The 15751-nt window shown below is 47.0% G+C and overlaps 2 protein-coding genes and 1 long non-coding RNA gene across 3 annotated transcripts in view; 2 read left to right on the forward strand and 1 right to left on the reverse strand.

Moving 5' to 3' along the window:
- The first annotated feature begins 1337 nt into the window (after positions 1-1337).
- Positions 1338-4568, forward strand: LOC134097380 (uncharacterized). Its single transcript, XM_062550264.1, has 8 exons — positions 1338-1376; positions 1986-2075; positions 2712-2792; positions 3000-3116; positions 3338-3427; positions 3622-3717; positions 4015-4487; positions 4520-4568. The coding sequence occupies exons 1-8, from the start codon at positions 1338-1340 to the stop codon at positions 4566-4568; spliced, it is 1035 nt and encodes a 344-aa protein (XP_062406248.1).
- Positions 4569-4664: 96 nt separating this feature from the next.
- LOC134098418 (uncharacterized) lies at positions 4665-5687 on the forward strand. The gene is made up of 3 exons (XR_009941033.1): positions 4665-4842; positions 4928-5010; positions 5296-5687. It is a non-coding gene; the product is annotated as an uncharacterized LOC134098418 (long non-coding RNA).
- A 1082-nt stretch (positions 5688-6769) lies between these two features.
- Positions 6770-15751, reverse strand: part of cdc42bpb (CDC42 binding protein kinase beta (DMPK-like)) — a 97321-nt gene continuing 88339 nt past the window's right edge. The window contains exons 32-36 of the mRNA XM_062551456.1: positions 14123-14243; positions 13335-13452; positions 10685-10790; positions 10203-10273; positions 6770-9258 (exon numbers count right to left, since the gene is read on the reverse strand). Of these exons, the coding sequence (XP_062407440.1) occupies positions 9130-9258; positions 10203-10273; positions 10685-10790; positions 13335-13452; positions 14123-14243 (545 nt within the window). The 3' untranslated portion in view covers positions 6770-9129. The remainder of the gene's footprint in view (positions 9259-10202; positions 10274-10684; positions 10791-13334; positions 13453-14122; positions 14244-15751) is intronic.

Consider the following 15751-nt stretch of genomic DNA (forward strand, 5'->3'; position numbering starts at 1 on the left):
CCCACATTGCTGCTTGCAGCTATATTTATTATTATTATTCTGCCATTGAAGTCAATGGCAGCCCATAGAACCGACTGGTGAAAAGTTATGAAATTTGGCACACTGATTAGGGACAGTCTAATAATGCATGTGACCAAGTTTCATGTCGGCAGCTCAAGCCCTCTAGCGCCACCAACAGGTCAAAGTTGGACGTGCATTCACGCACGTAACTTTTGACCCCTCTGGCCAATTTTCAAAAGTCAGGTATCTATGGAATCCTTGGACCAGCCCGAGTTCAACGCACCCTGTGACGTCATTTTCCGCCATGATGGATTTTCCGCCATTTTGGATTTTATCAAAAACACTTAAAATGTATTGGAGGTCACAATTTTTCTCTGATTTTCACCAAATTTGACACAGAGCATCTTCAGACCAAGCCAAATACGGGCCGTGGTTTTCGTCTTCGGAACTTTTACCGTTGGCCCATAACAGCCAATCGAAACTCGCGGCGAAGCCGCCAAACAGGAAGCGGGCTCATATCTCAGCAACCCTTGCACGCATCAAAACCAAACTTGGTAAATATACTCAGGACCCTATCAGGGGGAGGCTCAAGAAAATTGGTGACCTTTGACCTCTAGGGGGTGCTGCAATTAGCTAAAAGGCATTTTGGCCTGTACCTGTTGATGTGTTTGGAATTTACACTTGCTACTGGTGCCTGGTTATACTGTTGGAGGTCCTTAGGCTGACCCAGCTCAATTTGTGACATCATCATATGTTATTCGGCCGCCATATTGGATTGAATCAGAATCCCTTAAACATTTCCACAGGTCACAAAATGTATCCGATCTGCACTAAAATTCACACAGATGATCTTCAGTCCGAGTCTAACATATCCCTTGCTTTTCGTAACGATATCTTAAACAGTTCGCCCGCAACAGCCAACCGAAATTGGGGGCGAAGCCGCCAAACAGGAAGTGGGCTCGCATCTCGGGCAATCTTGGGTTGTTTGACATCAAAATTCTTGTGACTGCTTAAAACTACATACCTGATGTAACAGCATTGAGTTACCGTGGCAACTCTGGCCTTTTTGTCCTGCCTGCTTGGCCCCCACATTGCTGCTTGCAGCTATATTTATTATTATTATTATTATTAGGCTATTATTATTTTTATCATCGCCAGATAGTTCTCCCAAAGAACCTTGATTAGGCTAGCTCCGCTTTAAACCTCTTCTGGTTCCCCGGAGAAATACGTAGCCATTTGATTCCATGGTAACAAATTATGACGTAATAATTCAGCACATTGCATATTCATTGCAGTTCACTTCTAACAAAATAAATCCACTTCACCCACAGGTTAATATGAGTGAGCAAGCAGATCAAAACCTTTCATGGGCAAAGGTAAGATTGTAATTATTGTTTTGTTATATTGTTATGTTATTATTGCTATTCTCCTTAATGTAGGCTACTGTAACCTTACCATGCCATTATTGTTATTATATTGATTGAATGACTTTATTGTTTATTTGCTATTCTCATATTCATTGTTTATTTTCATTGTGAAACACAAATGTACTCCATTGTTTAGGTTATCCATGTCCGTCCTATCCCAACTCAACTGTCTGTGAGTATATCCTACAGGGCCGGTCTGTTAGACAGACACACACACACACACACACACACACACACACACACACACACACACACACACACACACACACACACACACACACACACATACACAATCACTGCAGATGTGTCTCCCGCAAACTCAGCCCTGTAGGACACACACCAAACACTGCAGCTTAACCATCTTAGGGCCAGATAGGCTACACACAGCACTACAGAACCACATCAGGGCCAGAACAGCTAAACACACATAGCAGAACAGCTAGAGTAGACCCAAAACCATATTAGGACCAGCATACAAATGAAAACTCCAATGCAGGCTGTGTCAATTAATCAAGAGTGTTTGTGTGAATGTGTGTGTGTGTGTGTGTTTGTGTTTAGAATGAGGAGGATGACTGCAAGAGCAGCGGCACCTTTGATGTAGAGAACTGCGGTGACTGCTACATCAGTGATGTGTCCAGCTGCAGTGAGGTGAGGAGAGTCCAGCACAGAGTAGAGTAGGTTGGAGAGGAGAGAAAAAGAGAGAAGAATAGAGGAGAGGAGTGGAGTAGAGGGGAGTGGAATAGAGTAAAGTAGAATAGAGTCCTTTAATAGCACTAGAGATAAGCACATGGCTGTATAAAATGTAGGTTGGCCAAGCTCTTTGACTTAAGTGTGTGTGTGTGTGTGTGTGTGTGTGTGTGTAGCTTGAGTTGGACCTTAAGGAGAGCAGGTGTGATAGTGCCCTGATGACCGACCCTGCTGTCCAGAACTATCTTGTTCCTCCTCCCTCCGTCATGGTAAAGCACCTTCACTTTTAATGTATCTCTGTGGCAGGCAGGCCTCTGTCTGTGTGTATGTGTGTGTGTCTCTGTGTGTGTGTGTGTGTGTGTTTGTGTGTGTCTGTGTGTGTGTGTGTGTGTGTGTGTGTGTGTGTGTGTGTGTGTGTTCGTTTAATCACACATCTGGTGTTTGTTTCTCAGCATGGGGTTTCCTTCTGCAATACACTGTATTCCTTCCCATAATAACCCACTACCCACTTAGGAGAAATAATCTACTCCAATGTAGGTTAGCTAGGCTCTGTGACTTAAGTGTGTGTGCGTGCGTGCGTGTGTTTCTTCACCTAAGTTGGACCTTAAGGAGAGCAGTATTCCTGCCCTGAGGACCGACCCTGCCGTTGACCTTGGAGACGCCTTTGACCTCTTTGAGGTAGGAGAGACGGACAGTCTGACCCATAGTGCAGACGAGAGATCTGAATGTGACAGGCTATCAACGACAATACATATCAACGAGGGCTAAACACACATCGCTAGAACCTGATTGGTTACCTGATTCATTTTTAACAGGTAGTACAATTAATGTGTGTGTGTGTGTGTGTGTGTTTGTGTGCTCATATGTGCGTGTGTGTTTGTTTAGACTGAGGATGAGGAGGAGACCAGCACCACCAGCAGCAGCAGCAGCAGTAGCACCAGCGGCGGCTCATCTGGATCTGTGGCCGCCTGCGCCCTGTCCAACTCCTCCAGCAACAGTGAGGTGAGACTGCTGTAGCAGAGACGGTTTATAAAGTAACTAGACAATCTTTGGCTGTACTGTAGGCTGGGGCTATGACCCCTATCTGACCTTTATCTTACACCTGACATAGATTGCAGTGACAGCTGTCTGTCTGTGTCTCTGGACTGACAGAGGGATAAATATGCGTGTTTACTGTGACTAAGGTGTATGTGTATGTGTGTGTGTGTGTTTACTATGAAAAGGATGACCACAAGAGTAACAGCAGCACCATTACCATTGAGAAAGGGAATTGTGGTGACTGCTATCTCAGCGATGTGTCCAGCTGCAGTGAGGTGAGGAGAGTCCAGCACAGAGTAGAGGAGAGTAGGTTAGAGAAGAGGAGAGGGGAGTAGAATAGAATAGAGAGGAGTAGAGGATATCAGTACTACAGATAAGCACATGGCTGTGTCAAATGTACGTTGGCCAGGCTCTATGACTTAAGTATGTGTGTGTGTGTGTGTGTGTGTGTGTGTGTGTGTGTGTGTAGCTTGAGTTGGACCTTAAGGAGAGCAGGTGTGTAAGTACCCTGAAGACCGACCCTGCTGTCCAGAACTCTGGACTTCTGGTCTCTCCCCCAGTCATGGTAAAACACCTTCATTTTTATGTTTCTCTGTGGCAGGTAGGTGTGTGTGCATGTTTGTGTGTGTATGTGTATATGTATGCCTGTGTGGATGTTTGTGTGTGAGTGTGTGTGTGTGTGTGTTTCATTATACAGTACATGTGGTGTTTGTTTTTAAGCATAGGGTGTCGTTGTGAAATACTCTGTATTCCTTCCCATGATAACTCACTAATGAGTAAAATTCTATGTGAGTGTATGTATGTGTGTGTGTGTGTGTGTGTGTGTGTGTGTGTGTGTGCGTGTGCGTGCGTTTGTGTGTAGGTGCAGATGTATGACCTTCCACCGCGTCCTGCCCGTCCCGTGCTGCAGTGCTGGGAAGACCCCCAGGTGGCCTCTTGCCGGAAGACGGACCGCCTCTTCAGCACCCCAACTGACCACGACTGGGTCACCATGAGCGCTCCGGCCCTCTACAGGACCGAGAGCGACCTCACCCTGGTCAGCTTGGATGAGGACGACGCTCCCAGGGCAGGTGTGGAGCCGGTCGCCCCTGTGCTGGTCAGCAGCTCTGGGGGAGAGAGCGCGGCCGTAAGCGGTGGCGGCCTGTCCGAGGCCTGGGCAGAGCTGGAGTGCGTGCTGGAGAGCAACAGGGCCAGCTTGCAGCAGGAGGTGACCGTTCACCTGGACGGCGTGCAGGACAAACTGACCGCCGAGCTGCAGCTCCGCAAGCGCCTTCGTGAGGAGGAGCGCTGGGCTGAACGCCACCGGCAGGGGGGGCGGCTGGAGAGCCTGCCCATGTGGCTGCGTCGCCTTGGTGATGTCCTGAAAGGCCTGGTGAAGACGAGGCCGAAGAGTGGCAGGATTGTACCGGCCGATAGCGCCGCAACAGCAGCATCAGCGGGCGCCGAAGTCTCCGGGCACAAGGAGCTCTGCCACGTGGCACAGAGCGCCTGCCATTCACAGGTCGTCCTGGAGAGGGCGCGGGCGAAATATGCGCAGGTCAAGGAGCGCCAGGCGACCGCGCACGATGTGGAGATTCTCGGCCAGGTCCTGGAACAGCTGGACGACCTGGAGAGAAATTTCCAGAAAAGGCAGGAGCTGATGTTGAATGAGGTGGAGAGCACACTCAACAGGCTGCTCGGGACAGAGAAGGTGAGTCTCACACACACACACTCTTCCACACACACACACACACACGGCTCACTGGAGCTATATTTGACTGATGGTCTCATTTCAGTCTGGAGGGCCAGTGGACCTGGAGGAGGAGAAGAGGAGCAAAGAGGACATGAATAGCAAACCCAAGAAGAAGGGTCTGAAGAGGTGTGTGTGTGTGTGTGTGTGTGTGTGTGTGTCAATGTATTTGTGTTGGAGGGCTAACTTGTGTCTTGAGGATGTTTTATAGTAGCCTGTCCCTGGAGTTGACGTGTGTGTGTGTGTGTGTCTGTGGAGGCTGTAAGGGGTAGATGGATTCAGGCTGGGTCTTAAAGTGATTTGTAGACTCAGTATGACCAGGGGAAAGAGATTGTCTGTCTGTCTTTGTTTGTGTTTGTGTGTGTGTGTGTTTGTGCATGATTATGTTGGTCATGTCTTGTTTTCTGCTCACAGGTTCTTCAAGTCCCTTTGCTGCCTCAACTAGAGATCACCATCACTGTACTACGGGCTGCGGGTACAAGGCCGACTCCTCCATACCATGTTGAAGTGTCCCTAGAGTGCTCCCGATGTGCAGATTGGCGCCTTACATGGCAGCCTCTGCCATCGGTCCCCTAGAGCAAGACACTGAACCCTAAAGGGCTCCGGATGAGCAGATTGGCGCTTTACTGTATATGGCAGCCTCTGCCGTCAGCCTTTTTGAGCAAGACACTGAACCCTAAAGTGCTCCCGATGCACAGATTGGCGCCCTACATGGCAGCCTCTGCCATTGGTCTTCTTGAGCAAGCTAAAGTGTTTTGCAAATGCAGTCCATTTCACTTCATTTCATGTAGTACAGTGTAATTACTACTCGCAGCACTATTTCCTCTTTTTAAAAATCAATAAAATTACCTTCATGGTATCTGTGTTGTCTGTGATGTTTATGCTTAGGAGGTGTAGCCTGCAGTGTACTCATGTCTCATAACTCACTGAGTTAGCAACACTGAAAGCACAAACACTACTTTGCACAGTTTGCAATTTTGTAAGACACACTTCGCAAAACTGTAGGCACAATTCACTGCACAGCACTCTTTTTGTAGAACTTTAAAAGCAACTCACTGCTTACGCCCACTTTCTAAATATCCAACACACTCCTAGCAAAATCATATACACGTATGGCTATTATGTACGCTGTTTTGCCAACTGTCTGGCACACGGTCACATCATGAAAACTATTTCAGATAATTAAGTTCACTTTGCAATCAGCCTAAGCAGTGAAAATAAGGCACAGAGAAGATGCCCGTGTGGAGCACAATGGAGGTAGCAGGAAGAGTGAGAATTAGAGGAGGCCTAGGAAGAGGATGTGGAGGTGAAGAAGTAGGAGCAAGAGGACAAGGAGGTGAAGAAGCGAGAGGGAGAAGACAACAAGGACAAGGAGGTGAACTTAAGTCAGAGGAAGAGGACAAGGAGGAGCATAGGAGGGGAATAGGAAGGGTATAAGACCCGAGGTAAAACTGCTACCTCACCAAGCAAACAATGGGATCAAATGACATAAACATGTGAAGACAGAAGTTAATGGTGATGTGATTGGATCATGAAATATGAAATGGTTCACACACACCACGGGGGAACAGGGTGTCTATGGGCCTCTCTCATTCGTCTTTTTATCTATCCTCCCTTCCTTCCTCGGTCCTCGTTCCCACTGATCTAGATAAAGAATGATGGGGCGGCAACAATGGGATAGTCTATCCAGCGTTCTTTATACAGTAGATCAGTGGGAACGAGCCTGCCGGATCGAGGAGAGAGATTGATTGAGAAGGGGCCTATATGCTTACATGCACTAAAAAAGTGGCTACACCTCCAGCACATCCAAATGTGAGTGATGGCTGTGCTGAGAGAGGATCACGCAAGGTCATACACCAGTAATGAGAGTCAGCCCACACACCAGAAGCACAACAGATACTCTTTTTATTGTTTGTTCAAATTTATGAGGCTAACAATTCAATAATTACAAAGATTCCAACTTGTGATTTTTTTTTTAAAAGGAAAAAAAAAAGCAGTAGTGTACATACGGAGGAAATCAGTCCTGTTCTCTTGAGTAAGAACAGCTGGGTTGAGTAGGGTAGGGCATTAAGTACACTCACACACACACACTCACTCACTCACACACACACCCAAACACACACACACGCACAAAAAAACAATCAAGAGAATTTCCTTGGACTAAAACATGTGCAAGTTTCATACAGTGTTTCTGAAAGTCTGGGGAGGGGAGGGGGAATGAAATAACTGATTTTTTTTTTTTTGCCGTCAGTCATCCAAAGACAACTTTAAATGCTTAAGGGGACAGCCTGTTTGCAGCCTGTAGTCTGTAACGTGGTAGGGCCATGAAGGCACACGATAACGTGAATGTGGGTATATGTGTGTGTGACTTAAAAAAAAAAACGAAACCCAACATATTAGAAATATTGTCCATTATTTTCTCTTCTTAAATTCAAAAGCAAAGTGTTTGTGAACATCAGACAATGTAGGTAAGGGTGGGTGGTTTGTGAAGAGGGTTAAGTGTATATTCATATATATATATATATATACGTATAGAGGTGAGAGTCCGTCCCATGTTGCCTCTACATTATTGGACACCATGTGAAGTTCATGGAGCTCAATGAAGTTGGTAGTGAGCAGATTCTGGGAGGGTTGGGCAGGGTGGGGTGGGAGAGTATGTGTGTGTGTGTGTGTGTGTGTGTGTGTGTGTGTGTGTGTGTGTGAGAGAGGGGGGTAGGGGGTATCGCACCAGCCTTAAAATGTAGCACACAGAGTTAAGCAGCAGCAGCAGCAGCAGCTGAAGAGTGTAGCAGTTTAAAATCCTATGGGTTGTGTGTGTGTGTATGTGTATGTGTGTGTGTATATGGGTGTGCATGTGTGGTCCATTCTCTCTTTATTCTTTTTTTTTTCTTAAAACAAGTTGCATCATCTATAAAAGTCTGTCTTCAATTCATATGAAGTCTTTTTTTTTTCCTCTGTAATTTCTTTAACCCCCCATTTTTTCCCTCTCGTTCACATGATACGGCTTGATATATCGTGGCAAATTTACCTAAGGTTAAAACATGAATGTTACAAAGGCTGTGTGAAACTGTATAATTGAGAGACAACAAAAATGCAATAAAAGTGCCCACTGGGTTTGGCTAAAAACCTCCAGTCTGGTGAATGAATGCCACAGACTCCCGGAGTCTGGTAAACATCGATCATTTAGCTGTTCAGTCTCTTCTGTGCTCTAGTCTCTCCAGAGTCCAGATACGGAAGGAAGATCCTGAAACACATTTCAGAACCACTGATGCAGGCCGGTCACGTGACGTCAGGTCAGGTCCTGCCTATGGGCCTGGGGTAGGAAAGCATTCCTCTTCGTCCCACGATTCCGCTTTCCGTAGTTTCGTGACGGACCACCGGCCTCCTCTCCTCACCATTGGACGAGATTACCGCCGCAGGAGAAAAGTTAAAAAAAAAAAAAAAACCTCAAGTCTCTTGCTCCCCATCTCTCCCTCTGTTTCTTTCTGTTTGCTTTGAGCTGTTGCTGTGGTCAGGCAGTGGTAGGGACAGACCAGGACGTGTCTCTCTCTCTGGAAGTCTCCAACCTCAACATCCTGATGCAGATTCAGCTCTCTGCAGTACTTCTCTAAATATTTGCATTTTACTAAATTAAAAAAAAAAAAAAAAGAAAAAACATCACAGGAAAATGGCATGGAATTATTTTCTCTCTTACAAGTCTAACACCAATTATTTGACCCTGTAGGCTAAAATACAACCTGATCCTCTGCAAATAAAGGACAGTCTTCTTTTGTCTGCTGACAATTCCAAAATGGTTGCCTTAGGTTTGCAGCACAGTAAAAGATATCATTACACATATATACCCACCCTGCACTCAAGCCCAATCACCAGCATTAATATCATCATTGCATCCAAGTGACAGACAAGACTTGGCTTTCTATGTTTTGTCTGGGTTTTTTTTCCAACCTTGCTGATGTGGTGGTGAGGTCCTCACAAACAAATACAAATAGGATCAAAGTAAAACAATGGAGGTTTGGGTGGTGAGGTGCAGTGTGTCTGTGTGTGTGTATGTGTGTGTGTGTGTGTGTGTGCGTGTTCTTTTTCGTTTTTTTTTTTTTTTGTTTCGTGGTAGCATGGGAGTCTGAGTCTGCTCTTGGCACTTTTAATGTTCCTAGTTGCATGGGATAGGTTTGAGCGTGAGCGTGTGTGTGTCTGTGTGTGTGCGTGTGTTTGATTGCGTGTTTCTGTGAGTGTGTGGGCCAGAGGTCCTCAGCCATCCAGGGCGTGGTCGAGCCCATCGAGGGTCAGCTGACTGCGGTGGGGCGAGTTGGGGCTCGGAGGGCTGCTGGGGTTGGAGGAGTTGGAAGGGGTGGAGTGTTTGGTGGAGTCCGAGTCAGGCTGAGAGAGAGAGAGAGAGAGAGAGAGAGAGAGAGAGAGAGAGAGAGAGAGAGAGAGAGAGAGAGAGAGAGAGAGAGAGGTTCATCATTCATGTTATCGTTCAAATGATGTCTTGACCTGACCGTGGTACTGTATGTACAGTAGTACATTGTAGCAGTTTGCACCACAGTGCCCTGTATCTTAATACCTACAGTAGACTAACCCATGTCAAAAAATAGTACTCTTCACATTCTACATTTTGTTGCATTGTACACATTGAATTTCTTTGGCAATATTATTAACATTCATGGCGAGAAAGGGAGACGAAGAGAACAGTGTGAAAGAGAGACCGAGCCAAGGAGGAGAAGAAGAGAATGCGAAAGAAAAAATGGGGGGGGGGGGGGGCAAACCGGGGATGAAGAAGAATGGGAGCAATTGGGAACAACAAAGATGGACGGAAAAAGAGAGCAATATACAGACACACAGACAGAGAGAAACTAAGTCGAGACAGGGACATACTGTAACAGGAGGAAAAGATAGAGCAGACGCAAAAAGTTTCAGGGGGGACGAGCAGGAAAAAAAATAACAATGTTACTACTAGGGCATTTAAAATTGATAACAACTCCCTGCTCCTGCTGAATCACTTGGGGCCCACTGACATGACTAGGCCACTCCGTGTACTGGCTCTCACTCTTAGAAGTGGGACAAAACCTCTCCTCTGCCCAAACCTCTCTAAGCTCTGTTTGTCCTATCCGAGTTCCTGTTGCTGGGTCATGGGTTTGTTACACATTAGGGATGAATATTCAGACATGCAATTACTAAGTTGCCTTAAATAAAAAAATATCTGATAAATGACTATATGCAAAAATGCTCTAAAACGAGTGAGTGGGTGTTTCGAGGGCGTATATACAAACACCGGCTGAGACAGTGCCACCCAGTGGGACTGGGGTGAATTACACACTCACCTCTCTATCAAAGTCACCGTCTGGGTCAGATATATTACGGGACGAGCCAGCGCCTACAAAGTCCCCTCCTCCTGCAGAGCAATCACAAAAGCACACACACATATACACGTTGGATATATTATCAAATGCACACACATAAACACACACATACATATAATAACACCTTAAATATATTCTCAAATGCAGTCTTTCCAGGCTTGAAGATGTGGATGTGCGTGTGGAGTGCATCTGTGAGGGTCTCACCAAAGGCAGTGTGTGTGTGTGTGTGTGTGTGTGTGTGTTTGTGTTTGTGTGAGAGTGAGTGAGAGTGTGCGTGAGAGTGAGAGTGAGTGTGAGTGTGTGTGAATGCATGTGGAGTGTGTGTGTGTGTGTGTGTGTGTGTGTGAGAGTGAGTGAGAGTGTGCGTGAGAGTGTGCGTGAGAGTGAGAGTGAGTGTGAGTGTGTGTGAATGCATGTGGGGGTGGTGTGTGTGTGTGTCTCACCAGAGGCGGTGCGTGTGATGTGGGTCTTGCTCCTCTGCTGTCGGGAGATGCTGGAGAGTGGGCGAGGCTTATCCTTGGCTGGGTCCTCCTGGGAAGAGTGCACACTCTGTACCGACACATAGACATATGCAACAAAGTGAGACACAAACACACACACACACACACACACACACACACACACACACACACACACACACACACACACACACACACACACACACACACACACACACACACACACACACACACACACACACACACACACACACACACACACAGCAGCACAGTGTGATCTGTACAATAAAACTCAAGCCATTCAAAAACTTCTGAAAGACAACATTCATATAGACAAACAGATAGCAAATTGGCCCACAGCGGATGTAACACACAACAGGACATTACTCTTGCTGCTCTCTCTTGTTGGACTGAGCAACGCTGGATGGTGCTGGATCCTTCTAACGCTGGCTGAAACCCAACTGGAGCTCACCAGCACTGGAGCTACGCTACCACACTTCGATAGAGAAATCTCTAATAGAAGAATCAGGAAGGCTGAGAGCATGTTGTTCATACTTTTGTTTAAAATGCGTCTGTGGCGAACTGATGCTAAGTGGACAGTCGGGACTAGGGCTGTTTGATTTTGCCCAAAATAAAATCCCGAAATTTGTAAACAAAACAAAGAAACAAAAAAACAATCTCTTTGGGATTTACCCTAGTTTAAGTGAAAAGTCCATTTTACGATTTCACATTTTTAACATCTTCCTAAATACATAATCACGATTACGATTTAAAATTGATTGATCAAACAGGCCTAGTCTAGACAGGTCAATGTTTACACATGTATCCAAGGTGTATACAGATGTTGTTGGCAAGCTTGCGTTTAGATTTTGTGTATTCACACTGTCAACGGCATATTCATTAGCGTTATTGGGGATGTATCTCAAAAGATATAGGGGCAAAATTGTCAATTTACATTGTGTCTTGGTGGTCGCTTATTACTTGTATTTAGTGCTGTTCAGTTGTAGTCAGATAATCCAAGAAGCATTTTAAACACTCGTATTTATTAGTCGACCTGTTGCAATTGTTAATCTAAGGGTATATTTTAATCTAACAGACAATTTCAACCGAGACACACTGAGTCCATGGGGAGGTGTATGATCGCTTAATAATGTCTGAAATTAGGCAGTCTTAATAGAGCACAGAGCGTAAGCAGAACAGCAATAAACAAACAGTCAGGGGGGAAGGCAGATCATCTACCCACGGCCCACACACACGGAGAAAGCCATAATGGTATGACAAAAGAGAGTGGGATTGGTGGGAAAGGGGGATAGGAAAGACTGATGGGAAAACGTGATACAGATAGAAAAGGGAAGTAAAAAGATAAGAAGATAGGAAGTAGTGTAGAGGCTCTTTCAGGTACAAAGCGGCTTGGGCAGCAATTAACTATTATTTTCGAATTAATCTGTTTGATTGATATTCTCGACTAATTATGACAGTTGTTTGATCGATAAAATATCAAATGCTATCGTTTTTGTCCATGCACTGAAGATATGAAGTTTTGGAAACAATAACGGTCATCAAAGCCCAGTTGCACAGTCGCAGCGTTGTGTCTGAAGGCCCCAGAGAGAGGAGGGGAGTTATTGAGGTTTGAGGGTTCAAGTGGGGGGGGCTTTGGGGAGGGTGGGGGTGGGGGGTACGCGGGCCTACCCTTCCCAGGGAGGAGGTGGAGGGAGAGGAGGAAGAGGAGGAGAGTTGCGGCAGGCTCGTCTGCGAGGACGGCTCCTTCTGCAGGTAGAGCCCGGCTGAGGCGCAGCTCAGGTGGTAGACGTGCTCGAAGTTGGTCGGCGGGGAGATCAGGGCGTGGTGGCGGGAGGAGGAGGGGGAGGGAGACTCACTCGGCTGCTGCAGCCCCAGAGAGAGAGGAGGAGAGAGAGAGAGAGAGACGAAGAGACGGACGGACGGACGGAGGGAGGAAGGTGGGGGGGGGGGGGGGGGGCAGAGCAGAGAGGGAGTATAGGAGAGAGTAGAGGCAGAGAGAGGAGGAGAATGAGGAGTGAGAAAGGAGAAAAAGGGAAGAGCAGAAAAGGTAGAGGCACAGAGAGCGGAAGGGGAGGAGAGGAAGACAAGTGTACAATAGGAAAGAGGGCAGAGAGAAAGAAGAGGAGAGAGAGAAAAGGAAGAGAAAACAGAAAAAGAAGAGGCCAGAGAGAAAGGAGGACAAAGAAAAGGAGGAAGAGATAAAGAAGAAAGGGCAGAGAGAAAAAAGGAGGGGGGAGAGAGAAAGAGGAGGAAGGCGAGGAAGGTGGAGGGGAGGGGAAATGGAGAAGAGAAAGGAGAAGAGGAGAAAAGGAGAGATTGTGGGAGGAGAGTGTGAGGAAAGAGGGTCTGTGTGTCTTGCAGGAGGTGGGAGAAGGGTAATAATCAGAGGGAGTGAGAAAATGGCATCCAAAAAAAGGAGGAAAGTCATGCTGAGAAGGTTCAAAGGAGGTGAGGGTGGAGGTCTATGTGTGTACCATTACAACCCAGCTGAACGTATCATTTTCAGAGTCAGCCATTTTGGCTCTTGCTTGTTGTTGTTGGGGGTTGTCATTTTGAAGTGGCCATTATGGCTCAGTTTCTGAACAGGGAATAGGAATTAGAGCAATCCCATTACCAAAGGCAGGTCCATGAGGGCCTGCATGCCGTCGCCTGGTCCCATGTGCGCCACGTGGTTGAAGTTGGTCGGGTTGGAGATCATCTTGGACCTCAGCTCTGGGTCTCGGAGCATCTCTCTGAGACGCCAAGGAAAAACAAAAACAACCAATTAAAAACTGCTATTTGGTGAACTGTTTATTTCTGCTGTTTATGGAGAAAAACGAGCGGCTCTGAAAGCTGTTGGACCCGGAAGGCCAATTTATTATCCAATTATTGCATCATCACTTAATACGGAATCGGCGGACGTGGGCAGAGGAAACTCCCCTCCGCCACGTGTCGGGGAGTTCTTCGCCTCCCTTGTCTATTAACCCCGCTGAGGAGGACACCTCGGAGGCTGTTATCCCTTACATAAGGCATGGTCAATACTTTGGTGAAAACATTTTTGATTCCAATTATCTTGACATACTACTAGCGTTCTTTTCGCCATTTAGCTGATCCTAGCCACGATTTTCTCCAGCCAACAATGGGCGTCGCCATGACACCTCTCTTTTAATGTCGTGGTAGACAGTGCTTGACGTATCCTAAGCCATGTAAAAGCGAACTTTTATATTTTTCCGTCTGCCTGCTGAGAGTGCACTAAGTTATAATGTAGAATGACCAAATGGGCAGAAGACGAAAACCGGGCCGATTTCCAGGTTGAAGGAGTATGATGGATAGGGCTCTGCTTTCAGGTAAAAAAAAAAAAACTACACTGTCGCTTTGTGACCCTCCGGGAGACGTGATGTTGCCGTGGCGACGCCCTCTCACCTCCTCTGCTGCAGCCGCTCCTCCTCGGGCACCTTGAAGAGGAACTTCCGCTTGCTGCGCGTGCGCACCATCAGCTTCTTGCTGTTCTCCGACGTCTCGGGGATGGACAGCTCACAGCCCTCTGGAGGAGGAGAGGAGAGAGAAGGAGCGATGAGGAGGAGGAGGAGGACAAGGGGGAACGAGAGAGTGGAAGAGGCAGAGAGAGAGAGAGAAGAGAATGGAGAGAGGAGAGAGAGATGGTGAGATGCACCAAAGAAAGGAGCAACAGAGAAAAAAAAGAAAGAAAGTAAAAGGGGAGTAAGGATCGACAGAGAAAGAAAGGCAAAAGAGAGAGTAGGAAACAAAGAAAAAATAAAGTTCAGTCCAGTGGTCTAATTCAACTCATACTGTGTGAGCATGTGTATGTCTGTGTGGTTGTGTAGGTGTCAGTTGTGTGTTTTGCGTGCGTGTGTGTGTGTGTGTGTGTGTGTGTGTGTGTGTGTGTGTGTGTGTGTGTGTACGTCCATGCACACTCCTAGACCCTTCTTGGCTCTGTGCGTGAGCGCACACACACACACACACACACACACACAGAGTAGGTGTTGATGAATGAGGTCACTTGGGTTTACACCAAACAGAGGCACCTTTATCTGCAGGGCCATCGGCCAAGAGCTACGAGGAAATGTGTTGGGAGAGGAGGAGGAGGAGAGACACACAGCCAGAGAGCCGCCGCTCAGGATAGGGAGGGAGGGGTGGGGAATGAATAGAGAGAGAGAGGGAGAGGGAGAGGGAGAGAGAGAGGGAGAGAGGAGGAGGAATGGAGAGAGAGAGAGAGAGAGAGAGAGAGAGAGAGAGAGAGAGAGAGAGAGAGAGAGAGAGAGAGAGAGAGAGAGAGCAGCCACTGGTGACTGGCTGGGAGCCGTGTGCGTCTGAAGGGCCAAACCAGAGATCTGGACCAGACTACACTGCAAGCACAGTGAAGCAGGGTAGGTGGGGAGGAGTGGAGGAGTGGAGAGGAGAGGAGAGGAGTGGAGAGGAGAGGAGAGGCCGTCTCAAGTGCTTACTGGTGGCAGAGTGGGGACTTGAGTAGGAGACAATTAAAAGGGAAGGCTGGCTGGGTTGGCTGGATTTGTGGCATTGAGGATGCTGGCTTAAATGTATACTGGAGGAGAATACTAACACGCACAAGAGCTGAGACTATGATATGCCAAGTTGGACCACATGTGTGTAGCTAGTATGCTTCTAGTGTTGCATACTACAAAGGAGTCAGTTGCTGTGACTGACCAGGGACTGTATGCAGGGAATGTATGCATGATTGTATGTATGTATGCATGATTGTATGTATGTATGTATGTATGTATGTATGTATGTATGTAGGGAGTACAAGTGAGCAATGAAAGTGTGCAAATGGTCAGTTGGAGTGTGTGTGTGTGTGTGTGTGTGTGTGTGTGTGCTTGTGTGCGTTAGAGTTGTATGTCTCGAGACCGGTCTTGGTCTCGAGACCGGTCTCGAGACCACTTTTACGAGGTCTCGGTCTTGTCACAGTCTCGACCGTCTTTGGTCTTGGTCTTGTCTTGGTCTCGGATCCCTCGGTCTTGTCTTGGTCTTACTGTCTTGGTCTTGCCGTCTCGGGTCGACATAGTGGTCGGG

The sequence above is a fragment of the Sardina pilchardus genome, chromosome 12, assembly GCF_963854185.1.
Source record: "Sardina pilchardus chromosome 12, fSarPil1.1, whole genome shotgun sequence".
Taxonomy (NCBI): domain Eukaryota; kingdom Metazoa; phylum Chordata; class Actinopteri; order Clupeiformes; family Clupeidae; genus Sardina; species Sardina pilchardus.

Bases quoted from the DNA above. Each gene is read 5' to 3' on its own strand.
- LOC134097380 (XM_062550264.1), top strand. From the start codon at position 1,338: ATGAGTGAGCAAGCAGATCAAAACCTTTCATGGGCAAAG. The intron at 2,076-2,711 runs GTGAGGAGAGTC...TCTTCACCTAAG, and splicing joins ATGTGTCCAGCTGCAGTGAG to TTGGACCTTAAGGAGAGCAG. The intron at 2,793-2,999 runs GTAGGAGAGACG...GTGTTTGTTTAG, and splicing joins ACGCCTTTGACCTCTTTGAG to ACTGAGGATGAGGAGGAGAC.